This window comes from Enoplosus armatus, chromosome 15 (genome assembly GCF_043641665.1).
Source record: "Enoplosus armatus isolate fEnoArm2 chromosome 15, fEnoArm2.hap1, whole genome shotgun sequence".
Classification (NCBI taxonomy): domain Eukaryota; kingdom Metazoa; phylum Chordata; class Actinopteri; order Centrarchiformes; family Enoplosidae; genus Enoplosus; species Enoplosus armatus.
The window spans coordinates 20,118,257-20,144,440 of record NC_092194.1 but is presented as its reverse complement, the minus strand read 5'-3'; the positions used below and the strand labels follow the sequence as shown (position 1 = coordinate 20,144,440).

At 43.2% G+C, this 26,184-nt stretch overlaps 1 protein-coding gene across 2 annotated transcripts in view; it reads right to left on the bottom strand.

Annotated features, from left to right (window-relative positions):
• Positions 1-10,595: 10,595 nt before the first annotated feature.
• The window catches only part of fgfr3 (fibroblast growth factor receptor 3), a 57,897-nt gene continuing 42,308 nt past the window's right edge, over positions 10,596-26,184 (bottom strand). Inside the window, exons 7-17 of one of the 2 annotated variants that reach the window (XM_070920109.1) lie at positions 21,423-21,567; positions 20,680-20,860; positions 17,400-17,546; positions 16,938-17,059; positions 16,562-16,672; positions 16,286-16,476; positions 15,686-15,808; positions 14,999-15,069; positions 11,914-12,051; positions 11,230-11,335; positions 10,596-10,760 (exon numbers count right to left, since the gene is read on the bottom strand). In XM_070920109.1, the coding sequence (XP_070776210.1) occupies positions 10,596-10,760; positions 11,230-11,335; positions 11,914-12,051; positions 14,999-15,069; positions 15,686-15,808; positions 16,286-16,476; positions 16,562-16,672; positions 16,938-17,059; positions 17,400-17,546; positions 20,680-20,860; positions 21,423-21,567 (1,500 nt within the window). Of the gene's footprint in view, positions 10,761-11,229; positions 11,336-11,913; positions 12,052-14,998; positions 15,070-15,685; positions 15,809-16,285; positions 16,477-16,561; positions 16,673-16,937; positions 17,060-17,399; positions 17,549-20,679; positions 20,861-21,422; positions 21,568-26,184 lie in introns of both variants that reach the window. The other variant, XM_070920110.1, reaches the window with a different exon arrangement.

Sequence of the window (26,184 nt, the reverse complement as noted above, 5' to 3'; positions counted from 1 at the left end):
CAACCAGGGGCCTTCCCGTCACCCTCTAATCCAGCAATTAGAGACAAGGCCAGAGAGATGGAACAGATGTTCCATAAATGGGAATGGCAGAGGGAGTCCTGGCCGCCGATGGTATTCCTAATCTCTCCGAGGAGGACGACCAAGGAGAGACATGCAGCCACCCCTGCTGCAGCAGGCTGAGGTCAAACATCGCTCTTCTAATAATTCATGGAGCTTGTTTCAAGCACCATCGGTTGACAGAAGCTACTTGAGGGGTCGCTTTGCTTCAAGTAACTTCATTGTTGGATCACTTTACAGAAACGTCCGTCAATTTTATGTAACTTTCAGAAACCAACAATCTGACAAGCACGGACACAGAGAAATTCTTCACTACTTTTGTAAATGATCGTATGTACAAACTAGTGCAACACCATGGACGCCTTCGTGGACAGACTCGCCCATCTCTGTGATGGCAAGCTATCCACCCCGCCTTTGAAACAGCCATAAACACTTGAGAACTTGAGTTTTTGACATAGTGACCTTTTTTTAAGACTGAGTCAGTCCACAACATCTTGCCACCTGCCACCTGTCAGCAAACTGACAGCAGTTAGCGCCTAACTAGCTAGGTAAAGAAAGTATAACACCTGACAGCTGAGGAGCCAGATGTTTTCCTCAGGTGGAGACCAAACCTGAGATAAAAGGAGACTATTGGACTTACAGTCATCAGACACGAAGTGACTCCAGTAGGATGATAATGATGCTTTAATGTTATTTTACACTTTAGTTGTGCATAATGTTTAAAGCTCTAATCAAAGCTTCAAGTTCGTTTTGGAGTCTTTCTGCCACCTAGTGGTCAACAACCAGTGAATGCAGCTTTAAATAGTAGATTCTGAGTTGAGTCATTAACTACAATGACAACAAAACACTTTTAAATATCATTCTAATTATTTAATAGACTAGTGTTGCCCAGAATTGCTCCACCAATGATTGGCTATAGATGTCGTGGGTGTCCAAACGTATCAATACCACTGACTATCAGTAAATGTCATATAGACCTATTGAATCCTTGTCCACCTGTTTTCCACGAATAGTTTTGTTGAATCCAGGTTTCAAACAGTAAAGAGCTTGTCTGCACAATACTGTGTCAGATGGTGTGAAACTGATTTTTACAGTGAGGGTTACGTCCAAACGCTCCGTGTTTTGAAGTTGTGTCCAGCAGTTTGACAGAGCGCTGCTTTTGGCTGCAGAGTCAAAGACTTTTATGTGCTGCGTCTGGTATCCAGGAACACAAACGCTGTGAAATCAGTAACAGTAGTAAACCTTCACTGCTGTGAACAATAAGCACGAGAGGAGGAGTATCTTTAAATATGTTTGTTACGTATTTATGTCCTTGTTATTCTGTAAAACGCACCCATGTCAGCAGTTTTCCAAATTTTACACCTTGTGAGTGAGGTTAGCTGAAAATGTAAAACTAATAGAAAAATGGGATAAAAACACAGCCGCTGATTAATCTCTATACTGTATATCAGTTAATCTCAAATGTACAGCTCATGTAGCGTCAGCTTACACAAGTAGGTCATGTTAGAGATTTATGTACAGTTAAACTTCTTAATGTGTCACATTCATTTCAGAAAATAACCAACAAATACGGATTAAAGTAAACATGTGGATGAACTATTTTTAGCTGTTTTACTCTGCTGGTGAAACCTGGTGGCGAAAGCCGTCATTCATCTATTGTCATCGTTACTAAAACTTTAATAAGTGTACAAAAGTTACTTTTAAAGTTTCTTTTTTTTATATACAGTATTTTGTCTCCAGTGAGCTGAGCTGAATCCTCTTTGCTGTGGCGTACCTGCACCTGTCAATCAAAACAATGTGGGCGGGACTGTAAAGTCTTTTCTCCATAAATGGATTTCCTGTTGATGCAGTTTGAGGATCTATAGGTGGCGCTCTTTTCTTTGTTTTTCTTTTCTTATTGTCCTCCAATATTATGTTCAGCTGTACAGTAAGCTTCACTTTCATTTGAATAAACCTTGAACTGAACTTAACGTCACGCAGAATGTGTTTATTCTTCTTTTTTCAGTTGTTTTTCCGCTTTGTTTTTTTAAATATTGAAAATGAATAATATTGACAACCAATTGTTGCTTCACAGACCGCCACCCGAGAAGAGCCCCGCTGTCAGATGGGCATCCACAACCTAAGCAGCAAACAAACCTATGTTGGTCCCCGAACTATCATCAGGTCTATTCCTGCTGCTCAGTGGGACTGGAGTTCTCCAAGGAGCGCTGAAGACCGGATTGTTTTACACACACCTGTTCCTGAACGTCACTCGGCTACACGCCTGTCTCAGAGGGAGTGCAGTTAATCGCTGATTTGGCACACTTACAGTGACAACATACCAAGGTCCAGTTTCAGGAACTTAGCACACACACACACACACACACACACGAGCGAACAAATACTCTCACGCTTATACACACTCTCACACACACAAATAGATGCACAGCTTAAAACCTCTGACCCACACAGATCTACATACATTCAAACACACACTGTTACTGACACACACACACACACACACTAATACTACCACATTAGCACAATGGCTGTGTAACTAAAGACACTGAAACCTCCTGATGAGACAAACAGTCCGCTCAGCAGCCATCTTTGATTTTCCTGCGACTGTTGACTCACCAAAATAACTTCAAACTGTGCGAAACGCATACGGCTGCCTTCTCAAAGCCAGACTGAAACGTGCAATTATTTTCAGTTGTGTGCAAAAAAGAGAGGACGATAGTGTGTGTACACTGGAACGCTTGAAGCTTTGTGGCTGTGCCTGAATGGGAAACAATTAAAGTGCTTCTTGGCAGCACATGAATCCAGACGCCGATAAAAATGGCTGAGCTTTTCAGCGCGGGCTCGGCCTCTCGGCTCGGCCTGTCTGGAGTCACGAGAATCCTCCAGAAAACTTTCCTCCTGGACTCTGGGTCAGTTTCTGCTCTCTGTTTCTTCTGTCCTCGTCGGTTTGGGAGCGCAGTACACTTCGCAGCTGCAAAAAATGCAACTCCTCATTGGAAAGACAGTCAACAGATAACACTTGTTGCGTAGAGCCTGAATTTGTTTGTTTCATTCTGTTTGTCAAAAAGAGTTCGTTTAGCTAACCTGTGTAGCGCTAGCATCTGTAACTCATACAGGGTTCGGTACCAAGAAAGAGGAGACTCCGGAGGGGTCGCTATAACTTTTGAGGGAAGGCTCGCGTGACCGACGCTGAGCTAATCTGTCAACCCCCAATTTGAGAATAATGTAAGTAAAAAATAAGTTTATTTGTCACATGTAATCTCATAAAGATAGCTGTCCTTAATTGTAATATGTTTTGCTCTTGTTGTTTGTCTGACAGTTGCCCCAGACACACACAGAGTTTCAGAGAGGATAACAAACGTAATGAAAACTTTAACCCTGATTTGAGTCCGGCCCGGCTTCATTAACAGGAAATGAGCCCCAGATTCATTTTAGGGGAGAAACGTATTGATGTTATGTGCATAAACATTTATCTGGGAGAAACTGAAGTGACATGAACAGATTTTCCAAAGAGAAGCGTGGCCATATATATAAAATACTGTATAACACGTGTGCGAGCACGTTGTCAGCTTGCTGTAAGTCTTCATTTCGTTTGTTTCTCATCATTTTACATTTGAAAAATCTTACGTTGGTGAAATGATGAAGAAATGCGGCAGGTAATAAACTTCACCCTGTTTTCTCTTTTGCTGTGAAGAAAATATCCCCCAAACTCGATGTCTCCCTTCAACTTGAGCAGCATCACTTTATAGCTACTGTCCAGCCACTCCTCCTCCTCCTCCTCCTCCTCCTCCTCTCCGCTCCTCCTCCTCTGGTAGGACGGGTGAGAGGTGGTTTAAAGGTCGTACAGCAGCCTAAAGAGGGAGAGTGGGTTTGATGACCGACAGCCAATGGTTAGCCGAGAGGGGAGTGGGGAGGAGGAATGGGGGGGGGGAGAAGGAGAAAAACAGGGAATGAGAAGGAGAAAGGAGGAGGGGGAGGAATGGAAAGCGTCCACCAGCGCAAACACCTCTGAAACAGAAACATCCATTTAGCAGCGAAAACAAGCCCCCCTCACAAGACCTCCGTGAATGGGCCACTTCAGCCGGCCGAGGAAGTTCCAACGAGGGGCAGGATGTTCCCCTCAGGACGCACTTGAGACGGGCTGAGGGCCAAAAGCCTGAATACATAGACCCCTCTCTCTCCCTCTGTCACTGACCAGCTTTGCCCTCCCACCCGGACCGAGTGGCTTCAGTACCCCCCAAAAAAAAACCCCGTCCTCCCCTGCCTGCCTGCCTGCTGCTTCCCCTCCTACCAGCCGTTTACTGAGCTGCAGCCAGCGAGGCGGCGAGGGAGGGCGTGGAACTGTACTCAGCAAACAAAGACAGAGGGGCAAAGACTTTCCGTGATTAAAGAGCAGTTAAGATGCTATGAGAGGCTAATTTGTTCACTGTGTGACAGAATCAACAGGAACTGGGGGCAGAGATCTGCGCTGCCTGCATTTCCTGCTGCGATTTAAAGGAGACTTGATTTAGAGTTGTAGCACGTTTACGGATGTCTACATCCAGTCTACTTTCCCCTCACTGCATCCTTAATGCATGTCTTTATGTAATTACATGTTAGATTTTAAATGTTCCTTTTTACGCGGCGATGCTGTCTTGATATTAACTTCTCTGGAAGAATCCTTGAATTCAAATCTTCTTCTTCTTACGTGCTGTTGTGCCTTTCTTGGTGAACAGCGGCCAGATGTCGTCATTTCCTGGAGTCTCTGCCTCATGGTGACTTCGAGACCCCGTGCGCCCGGCTGTGGTTCACCGATAAATAGCAACAGGTTTCAACCCATTATTCAGGAGGCCGGCTCAGGCGACATCGAGGGCCTTAATGTGGCTGTCTTCTGTTTACATGCAGATCAAGGTGCCGTAGACCGGGGTTACAACCTCCCCCTATATATGATCACATGACTGGAGAATCACATTCAGGTCATGTGATGACACCTCAGCCAACTCCATTCAAAGACACTGAAAGCTCTGAAAGCCCCTGACTTTAAGTCCAGTTTCATGTCACGTTGTAATAACAACCTCTGTTTCACGTTGTGTTTAGTGCTAATAGCAAATGTTAGCGTGCTGGTGAACATGGCGAATCATACTCCTGCTTAACATCAGCGTGTTAGCACTCGTGGCACTGCCTGAGCACAGCCTCACAGAGCGGCCAGCAGATCTGCAGTCTGTTAGTCTTGTTACCACGTGTGGCGTCCGGGACCAAAGCTTGTTTGTGTTCAGTCTAACCGACAGTTAGGTCAGTTTGCGTAGAAAACAAGCCCTGGTATCTGCGACTGTACTAACAAAGAGTTCAGACAAAACAAACCGAGACACTCTGCAAACATACTCACCGATGTGTGTATTCTGCTGTGTTTTGGTTTCATTTCATTAACATAAACTTCTAAACTTCTGATTTGTTCGCCATGAATCACAAAGTCTGTTTGGGTTTTTTGTTTGACTTGTTTTTGCCACGGGACCCGTTTGTTGTTCCCAAAAAACATGCTCTCAGTGACAGACACACCGATGACAGCGAACGCTATTATAACATGTTTATTGAAAACCTTTTTTGACAGCATAGTTTGTCAGGCACAGAGAGAGAGAGAGACAGAGAGAGAGAGAGAGAGAGAGAGCTGAAATAGCTGTTTTTTCCCAGTGGGAGATGTTCGCCCAGAGGGGTTGTTGTGGTGGAATGTTACAGAGGATTCATCATGATCAAAACAGGTACATTGCAACAAACAAGCTATGATTTAAAAATAAAAACAATCACATAATGCCAAATGGTTAGTTCCACCTTTCTATGTTAGAAACATGAATACAGAGGGAGGAAAAATAAATTATGTGGGATTGGAAAAAAGAAAAATCAAAATCAAAGGACAAACATGATTTTGTCTCACTAGCGTTGTAAAAAAACCTGAAGTGGAATGCAAAAATGAAACGTGACGTCACGGAAATCAAATAAAATAAACTGTATATGAAAATCGTTTCCTCTCTAAGATTCTTACAAAATAGCTCACACAGCTACATAAAACTCTACTCATGTACATCAGCAATGTAAAAGCATATTTCAAACTATAAATTAATCTGGACTAACGTCGTCAGGTTAGAATTTGCGTGATAAAATGAAAAGTGGGATGAAAAACGGAGGAGAGCTGCTTGAGAGCTAACCATTCCAACCTGGAAAATAAAACAAACTATGAGAAATATGTATAGTTTTGATATCTCTGGGACCAAAGGAGGCCGAGGTAGCACCCCTCTCCTCCCAGCTTCATCTTCAATCCTGATTTTCTTTTAGCCGAACAGAAAAGAGAATAAATAAGTCAGTCAGAGTGAGACGATAGGTGGTTAAAGGCTGATGTGTGACTGTACATACAGTAAGAGTCCCTCCCTGCTGAGGCCGTGGTGTTTATTCATTCAATAGCACAGAAAACATGTTCACTCTTAAAAGGATTTGTTGTTTTTACACGTGTCTCTCTCAGGTGTTCAAGGCCAATGTTGATATATATATATCTATATATATATATAGATATAGATATATATATACACAAATACTTCTTAAATTGTGCTCCAAGGATTTTATCATTGTTGTCATGATGAAAAAGCATCTAAAACTGAATTTAGACTATTATGGGACACTAAAACTCTGTTTTGATATTCGTTAAGCAGTATCATAATTCAAAGGAAACATTATTATAAGTCCTGCGTCGTTGCTGTCCAATGAAATATATTTATCTCCAATTTTGGAGAGGTGTTGAAAGAACATGAACCAAAAGTAGTGCTAATTTCAGCAAGCTAGGCTAATTAGCTTCCACTTTCCAGGTGGAGGATAGTTAGCCTAACTTGCTAGCTTTCACAGATGAATAAACCAATGAATAAAATGTTCAATGCTGGGAAGATGACACTCATGATATATGACCCTATATAACACTATGGGGGCTCCTTCCATCCAGCGCGTCTCTTAGCAACGCTGGTGGCCAAATCTTGAGTTGACAGTTTTATTTCTTTACATGTTGTGGAGTTATAAGGAGCGTATACGTGTATATGTCTGTGTGTTCAGACTTATGACTGGCTTCTATTATGGATATCCAGCATTTTGAAACATGCAGTAACTTTACTTTTGTTGCCATAAACAAGACACACGTTAAAAACAACACGTCCTTTTTAAAGTGATGGGACAGACAAACAGGTGTCAGAGTAAAACGCTGGACAAGGATACAAAAAAAAAAAAGGCCAGGGAGGGAATCCAAATAAAATAAAGGATAAATTAAGCCAGGAGCAAAACCTGATGGGGGGGGGCATCAGTATCTAGTAGTAAAATGACTACTCTACATCATCATCATCTTCATCATCATCATCATCTTCTGGCTCTTTAATGAAAAACAACACTGAAAAGCAGATCGATATGAATAAAAATGCTCTCACCATAGGGAAAGCTTTTACCCAGCATGGAAGAATAAATAAAACAAAACACCATCCGTTTCATTAGATCCATCCAACCTTTACACAAGTGCCTTTTTGTCTTGTTCGCTCAGAAAAAGAATGAGGCTAATACTTACGTAGCCTGCTTCTAGTGAGAACTGCTTTTATTATTTTTATGCTTTTTTTTTGTTGTTTTTTTTGTTGCAAATTATACATTCAAAACGTGATCAAAATGAATCAATTAATCTCCTTTTTTGTTCGCTAAATTATTCCAGGCACTTGATAGATTTGGGCCAAAACTGCAAAACTTTACTGAAAACAGAAATAACAATAACAGCGTGTAACCTTTCACTTTACAAAGGCCTTGTTTCTGTGCATAAACCAAAGACAAAGTACATCACTTGGTGCTGAAAAACATAAAAAATCTCCCAGTGTAGCAACAGAATTAAATACAAAATTTCACTCTTTTAAGTACTTTAAATAGGGGGAGATTTCATTAAGTACTGACACAGTTGTGTTGGGTAATTACAATACAATTTCTCACACTGGAATAAGGCCATTGCACAGTAAAGTGTTACCACCGTTTCCATTAGCAGCGAGTGAATCATGTTTCTGAACCCTTCGAATGCCACGCGAACGTTGTTTTCCCTTTTGTGACTTTGCTAAAAACAGACTCTGTAAACATTTCAACCCTTGCGCTTTTTTTGGGGTCAGCTGGAGAGACGACTGCATAAAAAAAAGGGGAGATATCCATTTGGCAATCCCATGATCCTTCCCTGCACACGTAACCTCCGCCCGCCTACATTCGACAGTGCAGTATTTGGTTCAGAGATCTGGAGAACTCGGTGAAATAGACTTTTAAGACTAATTTGGCACTTTTATTTTATTTAATTTTTTTAGCAAACTAAGCTTGAAGAAGGATCCACCATAGACTTCAGAGTCTCCTTTAACACACCAACATATATACTGTATATATATATATTTTGTCTTTTTTGCTGTGTGATCTGTAAATCGCACAGCATGCCTTCATTTCAGTATTAATACTATAGAGCAGCGATAAAATCTCAAGCGTCTGGGCAGGTTTTTTAGTAACACTCAAGCACAAAAGGACATAACAGCTTTACACTTCTGCCTTCGAGTGGACGTTTGCATCCGTGAGGGTGCACACGGGCGCCGAGCGTCTTGCTCAAGTGCACTCTGACACTGCACCCCCGTCACCTTTCTGTTACAAGAGTTAGAGAAGCCATCAGAGAGACCTTAAAAAGAAAAAATCCACCTATAAATACTTTAACACTGTTAAAAAAATAATGTTGATTTACTTTTTGTCATTTGGGGTATTTAATTAATTTGGTATACGTCAGATTTTTGCGTCAAGAAGCGAGAGGTTTGTGTCACTGACCGGCTATTCTAATATCTGATGGTTTTCTTTTAGATAATGAATCATTTAGCATGTCTGCTGACAGCTGTAGTTTTTTGTAAACTCTCATTTCCAGAGTGAAGGGGAAGAATTGTACTGAACATAACAGACTGAGGAGCGAGGCAGCATCAGTAGGAGTCTCTGAGGTTCTCTGAAGGCTTTTTATGATTCACAGCTCGCTGTTGTTGATGTTCAACATGTCTTTAAGTACTTCAGTCATACTAAAAGGCCTCTCTGGTACGTATCTCGAAGCGCTGCTATTTCTTGCCCAGCAAGAGTTAATCGTTGCTTTGATATTGCAAACGTTAACTTTTCAAACCAGAATTTGAACTCGGCGGAAACATCCGGCTGCCTTCAGCAGGAGCCTTCAGCTCACGAGTCCTCCTCTGGCAGTCGAATCACACTCGCTCTCAAAAATCATCTTTGCGTCCGTCATACATTCTTATTTTTTTTTTTTTAAACTGTAAACAAACAAAAAAAAACAAAAACAAAAGATGGATCAAAAACCAGAGGAGCCTGCCAGTTGTGAAAAATAACGTCGCAGTTTTGTTGTAAAATAAGTTACAAAAAATTGAAATAAAAATCTTTGCGTACAGTACTAAAATCCTAAACTAGAGCTTTCGAACTTAAGAACCACATGTTAAGTCTATAAATATCTTTACAAATATACACGTTAATTATTCAAATAAACCTTTTCTGTATCACTTTAAACGATTAAATGATTTACACTTTCATGACAGTGTCTTCTAGATTGCAATGCTTCCATCCTAAAACAATACTTTAAAAAATGTAATTTTTTGTCTTTTAAGTACATGGCTGTGAACAGCAATATGATACATATTTGCATTTATATATTTACAATAAATCATTTTCTAGATACATAAAAAAAAAAACCTCCGAACCTTACTGTACTAATTACTGAATGGCCCTGAAACTTCGCCTCACGTTTCATGAGGAATTTGTTCCATGATTATCACAAAAACGGGTTTTTCAGGATGCTTAAAACGTGACGATGGCGTACGAATTCATGAGAAGACACATTTATATGCTCATGTAATCCTCTCTGTTGTTGAACGTCTTCTGTGAAAGCTGAGACAAGTTATTGAGTGTCTTCGGAAGAACGAGACTCATCATCATCGAGTGGATTCTGGCTTTGCTGGTATCTTGTCAACGGATTTTCTTTAAGATCGCAAACTGTTATCGCGATCTTTGGGCTCCGTGCAGACGAGAGAATAAAAATCTGAGGTCCTCGCCTACTGGATCGCCAACCAGTCACTGCCCAATGCCCTTCATTCCCTCCTCTTATATCCTTTTTGTCTTTTTTTATCCCAGTAGGCACGGAATGGTTTCACCCCACAGATTGTCCGTAACAAAAGACTGGCCCGAGTACAAAAATATAATTTCATTTCTGAAAAGAAGAACGCAAACATGGTTCAACGGCAAAAAATAATCCTTCAATGTTTCAAGAGTCTCTTGGGGAGGAGGAGGAGGAGGAGGAGGAGGAGGAAGAAAACTCAGTCAAAGAGGATTTCGAGTTTAAGACGAATCGAAGATCTGAAGCACTGTGGAAGTATTGCATGCAGAGTTTTAATTTCCATATCTTGAGGAGCTTGAGTCACGGAGAGGTGTTTGTTAGTCACAAACTGTGAGAGGAGGTTAAAGTCCAACCCCCCCCCCCACCAGCTCAGGTTTTATGTCCTAATCACCCCGTTACTGGGAGGCTGTTTGGGAAGACAGGGCTCTTCAGGCAGCGGGTCGTGGGCGAAAACCGAGTCGTCTCCTGAGGAGCAGGTGCTGTTGGAGTCCTGACAGGTGGGCGAGTACTGCTCGAAGGGCACCGCCAGGTCCAGGTACTCCTGTCAGAGGAGAGGTCAAAGGTTAGACTGGGGTGTCACAGTCACATCCCTCCTGTGGTCACATAATACAGTGACGATTTATATAGCTTTACTCTATTTTTATGTTAATTGAGTTCTACAGAACAATTTACATATTTGTGAATATTGTCGTATTTAAAGACACTTTAATAATGGGGGGACTAGCTAATGCCGCCCAGCATATGAAACCACATTTGACTGTTAGCTTGTGGGTCGTAGTAGCTAGCAAAGCGATACCACAGGAGGAGGTGACTCCTGATCTAACTGTACTAAATACGTCACATTACAGAGGATAAACTGCCGTTTCCCTGTGACTTCCCATGCTGTAACTTTAAGAAACGTGTTTTCTGGTCGGGGGAGGCATTATGAGGTGAAACGCTACAGCGGTCCAAGGTGAAACTAAAGGTAAAGTTTGGTGTTCGGTGAGCAGCAGCTGCGCAGGGAGACTTACGTCGGTGGAGGTCATTGATAAAACCCGGTCGTGATCTTCCACCAGCTGTCTGAAGGTCGGCCTCTGCGACGGCACGGCGTGCCAGCACTCCCTCATGATCATGTACCTGAAACACCCACATCAAGGTTTAGTTCCTCTGCATCTCAACCATTAACATTAAATATTCTCAGATCTGAGATGGACAGTTTCCAGTGAATCACTGGTCTACTTGATCTGCAGCTGGATGATGGTGACGGTCTGTAATTAAGGTTCAAGCTAAGTGAAGGCTCATCATTTCTGTATTTTTCTACCAGTCTTCATTTTCATTTGTTGTGTTTCCAGCTGCAAGTCCTCATGTGACAATCACAGAAACCCAAATGAGTTGTTGATCGTGAATGATGATCAATGGATCTCTCAAAGGAATTCTGTTTAATTTTCAACCACACCTTATTGTATTATACGTTATTGATCTTTTAAAAGCAGATTTTCACCAGTTTTTTAATGTTCAACATAAACGCTAAAATAAATTGAAATAAAGCAACACAATGAATCCCTTTTTAAGAACTGTGTCTGGAAACGATCAAACAGTAGAACTGGTTTACGGTGTTTCTAAGTAAACCAGCTATAAACACAAAATAACATCACAAAAAGCCTACAGCTGTATAAACATCTGCCTCCTACAACAATACGTCCAAAAACACCTACAATTCATGGGTGCAGTTAGCAGGTTTGTCCATCCGATGTCCCTCCTTCAGCAGCTTAAAGAGTTCTTCTACTGGGATCCCTGGGTACGGTGATCCTCCCAGTGTGAAAATCTCCCACAACAACACACCATAGGACCACCTGAACACACACACACACACACACACACAATGAATACAGATTAGAGGTCAAACGGCCTTCATGGCCTGAAGCAGTTCAGAAAGAGGCTCGTGTTCCCCAGATAAACCAATGAATCTTGGTTGGGGAAATATTGATCTTCAATAATGTTTACTGCATCCAATTTAAGAATCAATTTGACGTTCTTATTGTCTCGGACAGTCAGTCAATATTTGTAAAAATCAACAACTCGTCCCTCAAACCAGAAAGGAGACTCAGCGAGGACTCCACGTCATTAGAAAGAAGTTGACACATTTTGCTCGCTGCGTCCTTTAAGGGATAATTCACGCAGATGTATCGAGCAGCATTGCTAAACGCTAACATTTTTAACCAAATAATACACATTTGCAACTATAAAGTGTATCAGCAGCGTACTGAAACCTGGATTTGGTCGTGCTAGCTCAACAGGATTAAACACACCTGCAGAAATAAAAGAAAGGTAATCATCTTTAAGTTGTTCTGATGGTTGATGGACATGGCCCGTAATGTATCTCGAGTACCACACTGTTTCTAATGATAATAATAATAATAATAATTATTCTGTATGTGCAGTTACAGTCCAGCTGCTGCCTGTTCCAGAAACTCTTGCACCTCTAACCCGAGCCATCCTCTCTCCTTCTGCGTCCGTGGCAGCAGCTCCAGTTTACTGCCGCATTATTCCTAAATGGCTAAATGAGGGAAGGTAATCAGATAATGGCAGTCTCTTAACCCAGTGGACTATTGTTCGGCCGTTTGTCCAGTGAATCAGAATCAGACCCCTCCTCCTACTGCGGCGCTCAGCGGGCTTAATCTAATTATGCACGCTCCGGTCCAGAGGGTTGAAAACAGCCGCTGCTGGCCGAGCCGGCTAGTCCTCCGTGCAAACACAGAGTGAAAGGAGGCCGAGTTGAAAGGGAGACATCTGTATTCAGAGGTAAAGAAAAAAAAGGACAAAAACTGTGGACAGAGTTGTAGTTGAGAGTAACCAGCCACACATCTGAAGTCTAACTACGTCTTCAGGTTCAGGACGGGTTCAGGACCATCTCAGCAATCAGCAGCCACAGACTCTCTGCTGTTAGTATTCACTGCCAGTCGTCAGGGATGAATTTTCACAAGCTATTAGGCGGCTAATAGGAAGAGGCAATCAAGATGTAAACACTTAATTTTTTTTTATTGCCGTCTGCAGCAACAAGAGCTGACGGTCTAAGAATGACAATGAAGGCAAACATCACTGTGACTGATCCTGGAAGGTTGTAGATGTTGTGTGTACGGGAGAGACGAATTTGAACAATATCGGTTTCAAAGCTGCGCATGGATCTCTGGCTCGCCCAATATATATTATTATTAGTCATTATCCAACGCTGTCTGCCACGGTGACCGGGCAGAACCTCACCTACTAGCAATGTGGCTCACTTCTTCAACGAAAAGGATTTCTTCACTCACATGGAAGAACAACAACTTTCCAACATCATCTCGTCTGTCACTGAAGAGCCAGAGCTTTTGTTCCACTGGGTGGTGATCAGTTAATTGATTTATTGGTGGGGTTTTCTATCTTATAAATCATTTCTGTGAATGAGTCTGTGCCAAAAGCTCTTTTGTCTTCTGCTGCACATTTTTAGATTTAACTTTCGCTGCTTTTAACGGTTTAGTGCGTCGCCCTGAAGGTGCAGGGAGGTTTGTTCTCTGAAGCTTGAACAGACAAAATAAAATCCTCACCTCCAAGATATTGGCAGTGGGAAAAGGTCACTGGATGACAAATTAAAAGGTCTATATTGGCACTAAGTGACCCTGGTAGATGAATTTAAAACAGTGAATTTATTGGTAGAAACTGTCTCTTGGAATCAACAGCGTGATGATGCAAATGTCTTGCGGTCACACTGTTTCTCTGCACAGAAAATGTGTGAAACGACATCCTAGGAAAATGCCTCCCAGAGTGTTCTCACTGCCAGTTCTGCCTTTAGAGCTGTAAATGTTTGGAAGGCTGCGTGAACTGTAAGAGTTTCCTTATATTCAGCCCTTTTCTTGCTGTTTGCTTGTCGTTTGACTGCGAGTGTGCGACAGATTTGTTTTAATGGGTTTTAATTGTCCCCCCGTCTGTTTCAGCATAACATATTTCAGTGAAAACCATCACAGGTCAAGAGTCAGAGTCCCCCGGGGTGTGTGAGAGTAAACCGGCTGCGGAGCGACTACTGTGTAAAGGGAGGAGGAGGTTTGGCGGGAGGATCGACTCTGTAATCCAGACCTGCTGAAATAACAGAGCAGGCTGATTCTCCTCTCGGCCAGTTCCCAGTCTAGTGTAATCACATGGCGAGCCAGTGTTGACAGGGGCCCATGTTTGGCTTGGATGGCTGTGCTGGGGACACAGCGTCTGGCTGCAACAGGGGGGGGGGTCAGCTACCGCAGGACAGATTGACTTTGTGACCTCCTCCTAAACTGGCCTTTCTTCTCCTGATCGCTGCCAACACAGGAGCATCAGAGGTCGCAAAGGGTCGCGTTTTTCTCTGCCGCCCTTTGAATTGTTGTGGAAAAACCTCCCTGAGGGAACACCTTGCGATAAATCCACTGACCCTCTTATCTCCTTCTGTTCTGGGGCAGGTTGGATTTACGCTGATAAAACAACAGTAAGATGTCGGAGCTCCGTCGTGTTTCTGTCTCTCTCTGATGTCGTGTCGGGAGATTAAAGAACAAACGCAACGAGGAATGTGGAGCCGCCGATACACAAGAAGCTCAGGATTATCAAGCGAGCGCAGATGACAGCGAGCGGGAAATATTTGGAGAGGGAACGCTACGATTCCATATTCACACGCACAAACGCTGCGTTTGATGCTAATACGCTCAGTCACGATATTTCAACACCCGGATTCCTCGCGGTGTACAGCAGCTCCGCATGAGTGGACAGTTGGCATGTGACGGTTAGTTTGTGCAAACTTACACATCGCTCTGGTGCGTGTAGACCCGGTCGAACAGAGCCTCCGGAGCCATCCATTTCACGGGCAGACGACCCTGAAACAATAGAGGCACAACAGAACCGCTTCGGTCAGCAGAACCATTCTGTACAGAGCAGACAGCAAAAACATGGACCCAAACACACACAGAGTTCTGCCTCGTCCTGCCATGACTGTCCTGACTGTCCACATCCATTTATCAGGTGTAAAGACTTACGTCCATAAGTGCCGTATCTTCACGCCTCAGCTCCACAAATATAGCTGTAAAGATTTCATTGCTGCCACAAAAATGTTCACGGGCAATTCATCGATACGAGCATCTCATTTCTTGGTTGAATATCACAATCCAGCTTGGTAAACTGAACTCTGAATGTTTGGACATCACTCATGTTTGTTTCTTTTCTTTTTCTTGTGTGTAAAGATCTTCTGAAAGGTTATCATCGTTATAAAAAGTATTCTAAAACATAATTTGACTTTGTAGCCGAGAAGAATCTCGAATCTTGTTAATTTGTTGACTTATCGAGTGCTTGATCTCACTTTCCTTCTATGACCCGATGAAAAAACTGAATTGAAGAATTGAAGCTGCTACTTTCCGTAGAATATTTTACGTTAGGTGAAATGATCCTGCTCTCGCAACCCCCCCCCCCTTTATGCCAGTTAAAGCCTAAACTCACGTTTGTGGTCTTCTTGTAGTAGTCTATATTGTGCACGTCTCTGGCGAGACCGAAGTCGGCGATCTTCATAACGTTGTCCTCCGTCACAAGGACGTTCCTGGCTGCCAGGTCTCTGTGGATACACTGAGGGAAGAAGTACAAACACATCAAACACACATCGTCTCAACGCACACACACACACACACACACACACACACACACACACACACTCTCGTACAACTTTCATTTACCTTTGTCTGACTTTATTACTCGTCCCTCGCCGCAAATATTCACCTTTACCCAAATGCTAAAACCTCATCCTATAACTTGCAAACCTGAAACTTATTTCAAACCATGATGTATGATTGAAAATATTAAATGCAAAGACACATAAAATTATATTTAGTGCATTTAACTGACAGCTTGCTGGCCTCTTCTATCTGGCCAAAGCATCCTTCTTTTGGAAGATTTTCCTTGTTTTTTTCCTTCAGATTTGATAATTAAGTTGAAGTTGAAGCTGTGAGGACGGTTCCTCTGAGACATGCATACATCCACACACACACACACACACACACAGAGGCAGTATTTCAGCATTAGCGACGCAGCATCATGGCTGCTGACCTTCTGCGAGGCGAGGTACTCCATGCCTCGGGCGACCTGGTAGGCGCAGGACACCAGGTCTTTGAAGGTGAGCTGCTCGTCTGGGATTTTACAGGTGTCGAAGGAGTAGTCCATGCCCGGAGGCCGCCGCGCCCGCAGGTACTCCCTCAGGTTGCCTTTGGAGGCGTATTCCACCAGGACGTACAGAGGACCTGCACGCAACACAGCACAAAGTCACTTTCAGGACGCAGTTCATTATTGTGTTAATCAACTCCTCTGTAATGCAGGAGGACTCACCGTCCTGCGTGCACGCTCCCAGCAGGTTGATAATGTTTTTGTGTTTTCCAATCATCTTCATCATCTCCATCTCTGACACCAGGTCTGACAAATCTTTATCTGTGGCGTCATCTGAGACAAGCAGAAGAGAACGAAGCCAGATCAGAAGAAACGATGGAGTGCACTTCAGTGTAGTGAACAGTTTGAGCTTACGGGAGACATGAGACCGGACAGACCAGATAAATGATTATGCATGCATGGGGAAGGGAATGCATGCGGAAAACAGAGAGAGAAAAGACACAATGCTGCTGATTTGCTTCAGGAAATCACAGAACCGTCGCTGTCACTGTCAAGGTCGTGTATTAATTCCTGGAGCGCAGCTACAACAATCACTAACCTTTCAGCATTTTCACAGCAACAGTGAGCGGCTTGTTGGGCTTCTCCTTGTCGATGCCGATGGCCTCTGCCATCACCACCTGGCCGAAGCAGCCCTCGCCCAGAGGTTTACCCAGAGTCAGCCTGAAACAAAAGCAACATCATGTCAGAGCTCGGATGTTTTGCTTCAAGCAGCGTCGAGAGTGTTTTTCAATTTCTCTCTACAGTTTTGAATGAGACTGATTTAATTGCCAAGTACAACAAGCGTGGAGGAAGGTGTCATGGTGACCTTGACGTATTGACGGCTCACACATTTTCACAGCACATAACGGTACAAGGACAACAGCACAGTATCTGTCAATTCTGAAATATGTTGCTTGGCAGCGTGAAAAAAAGCCACAGACCACCGTGTTTTCTGTCTGACAGGCGTTTCGACGGCAGTGATGAATGTAGATCTGGAGAACTATTTTTCAGCGTTTCTTACCGTGTTCGAGGAAACTCCCATTTGGGGTCGGAGGGCAATTCCAGCTCAGAGACGTTGGCCAGCATCGGTCCGTCGCTAGATGACAGGCGGGCGATCCTGACCAATGGGGTGTTGGAGTTCATGGAGGAGTTGGAATCCAAGGACACCTGCTTGAATGCAAAAACAAACTGTTATAGTCTCTGAAAGCGGTGAAGGGATATTTGTTTACAGAAGGAGACTGAGGGAAGAGAAAGCCTAACATGAGAATATCTTGATCTTGATGGATAGCTATTTTACAGAGAGCAGAAAACTCTGTGCTCTTTAATTCTCTTTTTTCAAGAGGAACTGCTTTAAAGAAGCTAAATTACTTTCATGTCACTGACAGATGAATTTTTCACTGGTTTAACGATTTAAAAAGTCTAATTGATTTTAAATGTCAAAGACGAGGCCAATAAACCAACAACTTAAAATTCTAAATATGATGACAACAAATATTTCCTTGTAAGATGCTGAGAATGTTTAAGCTCTGGTTTGTAGAGAAACTGTGTGTAGGCCGCAAACATCACACATCTCAGGACCAACGTCAGCAGCTCAGAGTTTCTCTGAAAAACTGCCTGACTTCTGACACCAGCAGTGACTTTTACAAACAGCCGGCCTGTGGCTGTGCACAGGAGGAAGCAGGCAGTAACAAAGACGAATGAAGGAGGATGCAGAGGTGGGAGAGCGCGTGGCGAGGTGGGACGGACGTCTCTATCCATCAGCGAGCTCCATTTCCAGACCGGCGGTCCTGCCGCCGAGCCCGGGGGCTCCACGTCCTCCCACCATTTATCTGACTGCTGGGAGCTGAAGGCTCCGACCCTGCTTTTGATGAATCTGTTTGTATCAGAGTCTGCCAGCTCAACCCCTTCAGGTGGGGTCCTGAAACAAACATGTCCACTTACCAGACTTCCCTCCTCAACTTCTCGACTGAGGAAAAATGAGAAAAACACTGTGGAGCTAAAAAAAAAACAAAAAACAGCCCCGACCACAATTTCAGAGGCATGAAAAGTAATATCTGATAGAACATGCCAGGGGGTTTATGGGAGATTTACTCAGAGTTATGAAAAAGAAAGGAGAGAACCAGGAGATTAGCTTTACAAAACTAAGCAAAGATTACAGAAAAATGCAATAATATCTTTCCCTTATAAGAGCATGTATATGAAGGTAGCAGAATAGAAAAGACACCTGATATAACCTAACAAGGCTGCTTTTATGTAACAAGGGCTAATTAGAAAACATCCATTATTTTGCAACCTTTCCAGCTAAATCCTGACTTTGGTTTCTTTTTCCAAGAACGGAATTACGACTCTCAAGTAATAGTTTTCTTTTCTAAAAATGCATCTTTTTGCATTCTGAGGAGCACAACCCTTCAATTATGAAGCTGGAGCTCGCACAGAACAACCACACACAGTGGGAGTCCAGCAGGGCGGGCGGGATGGGTAATGATAAACTCATCTGCATTGCAGACATTCAGACGATCTTTGCATCCACAGTGCAATCACAAGATCTCACAAGTCATTCTGGATCCCCAATACAGAAACTAAAAGAATGGGAGCCAAACTGCACTGCCTGATACATTATATAAGACAGAGAAGTAATAAGAAAAGAAATCAGGAGCTCAGACAGAAGTCTTCTGATGAGAGCGAATAGAGGAGAAGACGAGGGTGAGGGCAAACTAATTAGTGTGCAGAGGGAAAGCCTGCAAAGGAAAGGTACTCTGGCCTGGTCTTCAGAAAGCCTTTTTCCCTTCTTGGACATGTCTGATTCCCGTTCCTGTTTTGACTCAGACTCCTGGTCGAGCCACTGATTGATGTTGACTCAACTTTTTTCCCCTTGCCTGTCTAGAGAGCGCAACCCCCCTGGACAATCCTTCAAAGCCAATGTTTTTTTTCCCAAAAACATCATTCTTACCACTCAAACTATCACTTAGACTATAAGTTAAACTGATTTCTATATAAATATTATATTATTCTTTATCTGAAAAATATGCCTTTAAGATTCAAGTCTATAAATTATACCAGAATCCTCTGGAACTACATCAAATCATAACCAACTCTAACCTACACGACAAATGTTTCCAGATCTGTCCGAAACACAGCCTTCCTAATGTTTTGGTTGTTTGAGTTAAAAGATTTGATTCTTTCTGTGTTCAGTTCATTTCTGCTCATCTTTACAAATCTTCCATAAAGGAATGGTTTGACATTTTGGGAAACAGACTTATTCGCCTTCTTGCTGCGAGTTAGACGAGAGGATGGATACCACTCTCTGTCTGTCTGTTAGATATCGAAGTGAATTTCCCAAAATGTCGAACTATTCATGTAACTGTTTTCAGCATATTGCCTATTTTGGTCTTGATCAGGGCTCGGTGCATCTTGTCCTGGTCTTGGACTCGTCTTGAATGCGGCCCTGAGAGACAATGACGTGAAGAGTTCTGCAGACTGCAGGCTGCGGCGATGCAGCTGCTCCACTTCATGTTTCTCTCCAAACAGTTGAGGGGCGAGTGTGCGTTACACAGAGAGTGAAATCTAAAACTAACACTGACAGTCACAGGAGGGCATAAATATCCCTGAGCTGAATCTGCTCCAAGATAAATGTGAACACATGTCACCAGTGTGATGCCTTCCAGCATCCGCACAACGTCACCAAAACAGCAGGACAGAGAGAGATCCACGACAGATAGACGTTTAATAACCTTCCTTATTTATTTATACTCCTAGCTGGCGCGAGTCCTGTCCTGTGTGCAGTTCTTCTTGCAAAGTTATAGAAGTTGAAAAGACAGATATATAAAGACAAATACAAACCCTTCTGCAGGTTTCTCATTGTGGCACTGATGCAGAAAAATTACACAATTTTTCCATGACTCTCCATAACGAAGTCAAGAGTGTTTCCTTGAGTTAATAATGTTACTCCTTCCTTCACTGTTTTTCAAAATAATCTAAATTCTGCTGCAGTTTATTTTGAAGAATAAAGCAACTGAAAACAGCATCTGATTAAGAAGATAATTTATGCTTTTTTCCCCAACTTTCTGTGTCTGGAATACATCCAGGAGTTCAACCTGTAATGTAATCTGTATTGTCTCTAAACCTCCTGAGGAAGCCAACTGAGTAAAAGTACCTCAGATTACAGTTTTCTGGGACATTATATGATGTTTTCAACACAGCTTTGTGGGAAAAAAAGGCCCAATAGCTACACACAACACATCAGTAGTAGGGAGAGAGAAAAAGAGGGGAAAGTGTTTATACGAATCTTGTATCTACTTTCTGTTACCTGTCTCTTGAGGGGGAACTTGGATAGTTTTTGAACGGGCGGGGTGGGCAGCGTCTTCTGCGTCGTCATCCTCATGCGGCAGAGGATGACGATGACCACGGCGAGGATGAACAGCACGCAGCCCGTCACGTAGATGAGTATGTCGGCGTAGTAGTCTTCCTTCTCCGGGCTCACTGCTTTGGGAGGAGGAGGTCACGAACACGGGACGTCAGCCAAAATCAAAATACACACATCCAGTGAAAAACATCTCACCAAAACCCTTTTTTTTTTTCTTAATAATTAAAAAGAAATATTGCTTTTCTCAGTGGCACCTTTCACCCGCATGAACTCTAGGAATAACGTCTATAAATCAAAACAGAAACAGATCAGAAAGTAATCAGCTTGCAGCAGGTAAACGCATCTGTGATATGCTTCTCCCCAGGGAGGTAATTATTATGTTGAACACCGAACACAGAAATGTCTTTAAATTGCCTCGTAGCCTTGAGACATTTAAACAGATGATCTGCTCTGACTACGAAGCTGGATTTCATGTTCGGTTCGTCCAATTAAAGTTACAGCGCACTTAAAACGTGAGTAACAATCTACAATAACGTACGATCACTAGGTTTGAAAATGAACGTAAAAGATGCTACAGAGAAAAACATGACGGTAGCAATCATAGCTTGATGGAGTTCGTAACATTTGAGGTGGAAATGGACGACAAGGGTCCAAAGACCAACAGACAGAAGAGGAATATACCTGGAAGCACCGTCAGCCAGGCAGAGTGGTAAGCATAGCCGATAGAGTTCCCTGCCAGACAAGTGTACTCGCCCGCATCCTCAAAAGACACATTGGTCAAGAAGAGAACCTCTAGCTCCTTATCTGTAGTGTTAATACCAGCCGTCTGTGGAGGATGAGAGGGGGATATGATGGAGGAGGGAGAAAAGACCGAGAGAGAGAGAGAGAGATATCATGAGCCCAAAGCTTCTTAGAGGAAACACCAAATACACCCTGGAGGAAAAGGACAGGAGTGAGGGATTTGAAGGAGTCAGCTGTTTTCTTCTGCTGACAGCACCGCCGGCGACACCTGAAAACACCCAAGCAGCACCTTCACCAAGCTGCGGAGGAAGCAAGCTGGTTCAATCTAAAACCACACGCAACCCAGAAACGTTTCACACTGCAAGTTTAGCCTGTTGTCAGGTCCGAAAAGTCTTAAAACAAGTGAAAAAGTCTGATGTTACAGTAAGAATATTTTAACCAGTTTCCAATCAACTTGTTCAAATTCATTTTCTCTTGATGGCAGTCTGCTTTATTGTCTTATTGTCTATCAAACTAAAGTTTTCTCTCTGTTCCTGCAACAAAACATGAGTTTAAATTAAACCAGCTTAAAGTTAACCTGACGCCAAAGCAAAGCAGTTCCCTTCACCACAGGCCTCGTCTGCAGAAATGATGGCACCTCGTCGGCAACATCAAATGTGGACAATGGTACATTTTCTTACTTTTTAGACCTTTGTTGCAGTTTATTATAACACTCTTATCTTTGAGCTTTAAATGTAGAATTTCAGATGTTGTTCTTGAGCTGTATATTTGACAGAAAAAGCCACTTGTATCTTCTGATCTTCAAGTTTTTTCTCCTAGGGGTGCCTCAAGGATCTATTCTGGGTCCACTGCTTTTTTTAAAAATTAATGTAAACGTTTGTCATTTGATACACATTTTTCAATTGTTTCAGATGGACAACTTACACTCAGTATTATAAAGACAAACTTTACAATACCCTAAAGACCAGCATGCGTTCTTGAACTTGGTTTGAAATGACTTAAAAAAGAGCATCACTGCAGTTGTGGCTTTCCCCCTTTTTTTTTTACTAATGGTTGGTTTGATGACCAGTGGGGGAGTTTCTGTCTGATGTGGCTTGGTAGGGGGTGGGGTGGGGTACTCTCGTTCCTCAGGCCTCAGTAATGAACAGTGACATCCAGACCCAGTCATGAATCAGACTCCTGCTGCATGCTTTCATATGAAAGCACATTAATACAGCTGGAGAATACACTCCCAGGGAAATCAATACCGTGTCTGTGTGTGTGTGTGTGGGGGGGGGTTTACGTGGTCTTTTCTGTGTGTGTTTGAGGGAGAGCGAGGGCGAATCTTTTGAAGTTATTGCAGTAATTAAAGGTGTGATATTGTGTTTGTTATTGATCGGGAAGGAAGACAAAGTGGCACTGGCCGTTAAAATGGATGATCGCTACTAGCTAACAGAATGTGAGCATTTCAACTCTGAGGAATATGTGTGTGTGTGTGTGTATATGTGTGTGTTTGTGTCCTATTAGCAAGCCAGTGAGCCAATCAAACCCACAACCAAGAGGAGCCCCGCAGAGAGGAGGAGACACAGCAGAGGATCAAATGCGGTGAAGGCGGCCGTCGCTCGGAGCTCAGGATTTACCTGCTTTGTGTACCTTAAGCCAGAAAGCGTTTTCCGACTTGCCTACAAAGTTTGAGGCGCGACACCAGTACTTCCCAGCATCTTTCTCTGTCACGTTGGACAGTTTCAACTTACTGTGGGCCTCAATGTGTTTACTGACAACACTCTGCAAAGGGAAAATTGAGAGGCACAGTGAGGCCGTTACAGCGAATTCCTGCAAGAACACATGCAGAGAACATATATGCAAAAACAAACACACACACACACACTCAAATTACTGCAAGCAGGTGAGGAGGTTCTGCCAGTTCACTCAAATGTCCTATTTTTATGCTTTAATTACTCCACAGTTCAAAAGGGATATAATGTATATTGCTGAATGCTGAACGTTTAATTGAATTGACTACTTCTATATAAGTACTGCTAATTTACATGGACACACACACACACACACACACACACACAAACTGCACATGCATAGAGATGCTAGCTGTCTATTACAACGTCAAACCTGTAAGATCACAAACACACACACACGTACATTGCATCGCAACACAAGCTGTCTATTGGCAGATTAAAGGCATTACAGTGCGTCAATCTCCCCAAAGTGTGTGTTTATGTGTGCACACACATAAACACACACTGACACGTGCAGAGACTCGCATTGCTTGTGACGGGCTCTCCGGCAGAGAAACTGCCGATGAATAATTAAACGGCTAAAGCACATAAAGGAGAAAACATATCATGTTTTATGGTTGCTTAATGAACATCCAGGGCTCGGCTCCAGACGCCCCCCCCCCCCCCCCCCCTCCCCCACGCCGGGGCGAGTCGCTCATCGTTAACTCTTTTTCCAGGCATCAAAAGAGCGATTCAGACATTTCTCCAAAAAAAAAAAAAGAAAAAGAAATCCTGCATGATACCTCCCACCCACAGCTGTATTTAACTCCTGCAGTATATACCACACATGAAATGTCGCAGAGAGTCTGAATGAACTGTGGTGGGGCCAGAGAGAGAGAGAGAGAGGCACACACAGATCTCAGTAAATACTGTTTCAATTATGTGGTAGTCGAAAATAGAGCGTGGAGCCGCGGTCTGGGCTGACAGGCCTGCTCCCCCCCGCCCCCCTTTCTGTAGGTCTGTCTCTCTCCTTTTTCCTCTTTCTCCCCTCCATCTCTCTATCTTTTTCTCCGACTCTCCTCCTCCCTGTATCCCCTTTCAGTGATGCACCTCGCTGCTTGAACGCGCTGGAAACTTCACATCTCGGTCTCACGTTTGAGTCACTTTTCCGCAAAAGTCGCGACGGCAATCTGATCTCGAAAAAAACATCTCTGTAACACTTCCAACGCGGGCTTAAATCAAATGGCGTCACTTTAATGTGAAGGCTTCAGCAAAAGGTTGTATAAACAGAGAGAGATATTAACTGGGCGTCTTGCTCTGTCTCCTTAGGACACTGTAATAAATTCCTCATTTAATCATCAATTCTTATGCAGAAAGAAAATAAAGTTTAATGGCTGTGTCAGGCACTTTATTAAATCATGAATTACTGTGAAGGAGCCAGTTTTAAAGGACTAGTTCAACATTCAATTAGTGAACTTTAGAGGTGGTGGAAGCTGTATTTTGTTACCTTTAGACAGGCTAGTCATTTCCAGTTTCCTTTATGCTAAGCTAAGCTAACCAGCTGTGGACTGTAGCTTCATATTTACTGTGCTATCAATCTTCTCATCTCAAACTATTCCTTTAAGTTGTGAAGGTTCCTCTAATGTCATGTTTCATGTGTTTTCATTGATCCCCCCCCCCCCCCCCCCCTGCAAGTCGGGGACAGATGTGGAGAAAAATTCCACCTAAATTTTAACTTTCATGCCGACTGTTCGTAGTATAAATATGTTAAACTTTCTAATAATAACTGATAAAAACCAGTGAGAAGCTGAACGTCCCTCACGCTGACGAGGGCTATTAATTAAGATTTCAACTGCAAAATAATCCATCAGCGACGCAGCCAGCTGCAGAAGCGAGAGCACGAGGACTCTCTTCTGCCTTGATATCATTATTTTTTCTTCTCGCTGCTGAATAAAGCAGACCTGAGATTGAAAGCCTCAAATCCATCAGTTCGAGAAAGAGATGAAGCCAGCGACGTTACAGACTTCTTTCTGTGTGTCCTGACACTCTCTTCTGTCTCTCTCTCTCCCTTCTCTTGTTTCAATTTCACCTCTCATTTCTTTCTCTCTCGTTCCTTCTGTCTGTCTCCCCGCCTCTCTCACCACCCCCTCCCATTCATTCTCTAAGCCTCTCGCCCTCCATCTTTACCCACCACTCTGTCACACTCTCTCTCTCTCTCTCTCTCTCCCTGCTGACTTTGCCCTTCCTTGTGTTCCTCCACTCATTTTTTCCATGGCTTTTTTGGGTGCCTCCTCCTCCTCCTCCTCCTCCTCCTCCTCAAACCACGCGACGCAGCACATCTGACGGCAGCGGCGGTTAACAGAGCCCGTCTCTCTCCCTGCGTTGCCGCCACCACGGCAGTTAACTTAGTCCAAACCAGATGTTTGTTTTATTCGCTCGCTCTCTCTAGAGGCAGAAAAAAGAAAAGAGGGAGGCCAAATAAGAAAGCAAAAGGCCCTCTTGGTTTTTTCGATGGGAGTCTTCCTCTCTTCACCCCAAATAAAAAAACACGCCTCACAGCGGGTTCAGGGTGTTGTCCTCCTTTGTGAGGAATGCTTAGGACTCTATTCTTGAACACCAACACCGCCGGGGGAGGCGATGACACCTCCAGGAGCTCCTCTTGAAAAGGAGCAAACCCTCCTAAGACTATCTGACGCCTTCCCCACTGCGTTTATTTAACCTTCATTTCACGAGGGAGCGCTTGTGATTGAGGAAGGCTTTTTCGAAGATGAAGAATCAGCATAAAGGCTGCGGACAAACACATCTGAGCAGTTTGAACCAAAAACACAGAATATCAGTGATGCATGAAGAATATCTGGAGATACAGTGCATGTTACTTAATATATAATTGAAGAGTTCATTCCAGAACAAGTAAACACATCCGGCCAATCAGCAACAAGATGCGTCATCGATTTAAGTTTTAAATGTCGGCGTGCTGCTTTCTCATATAT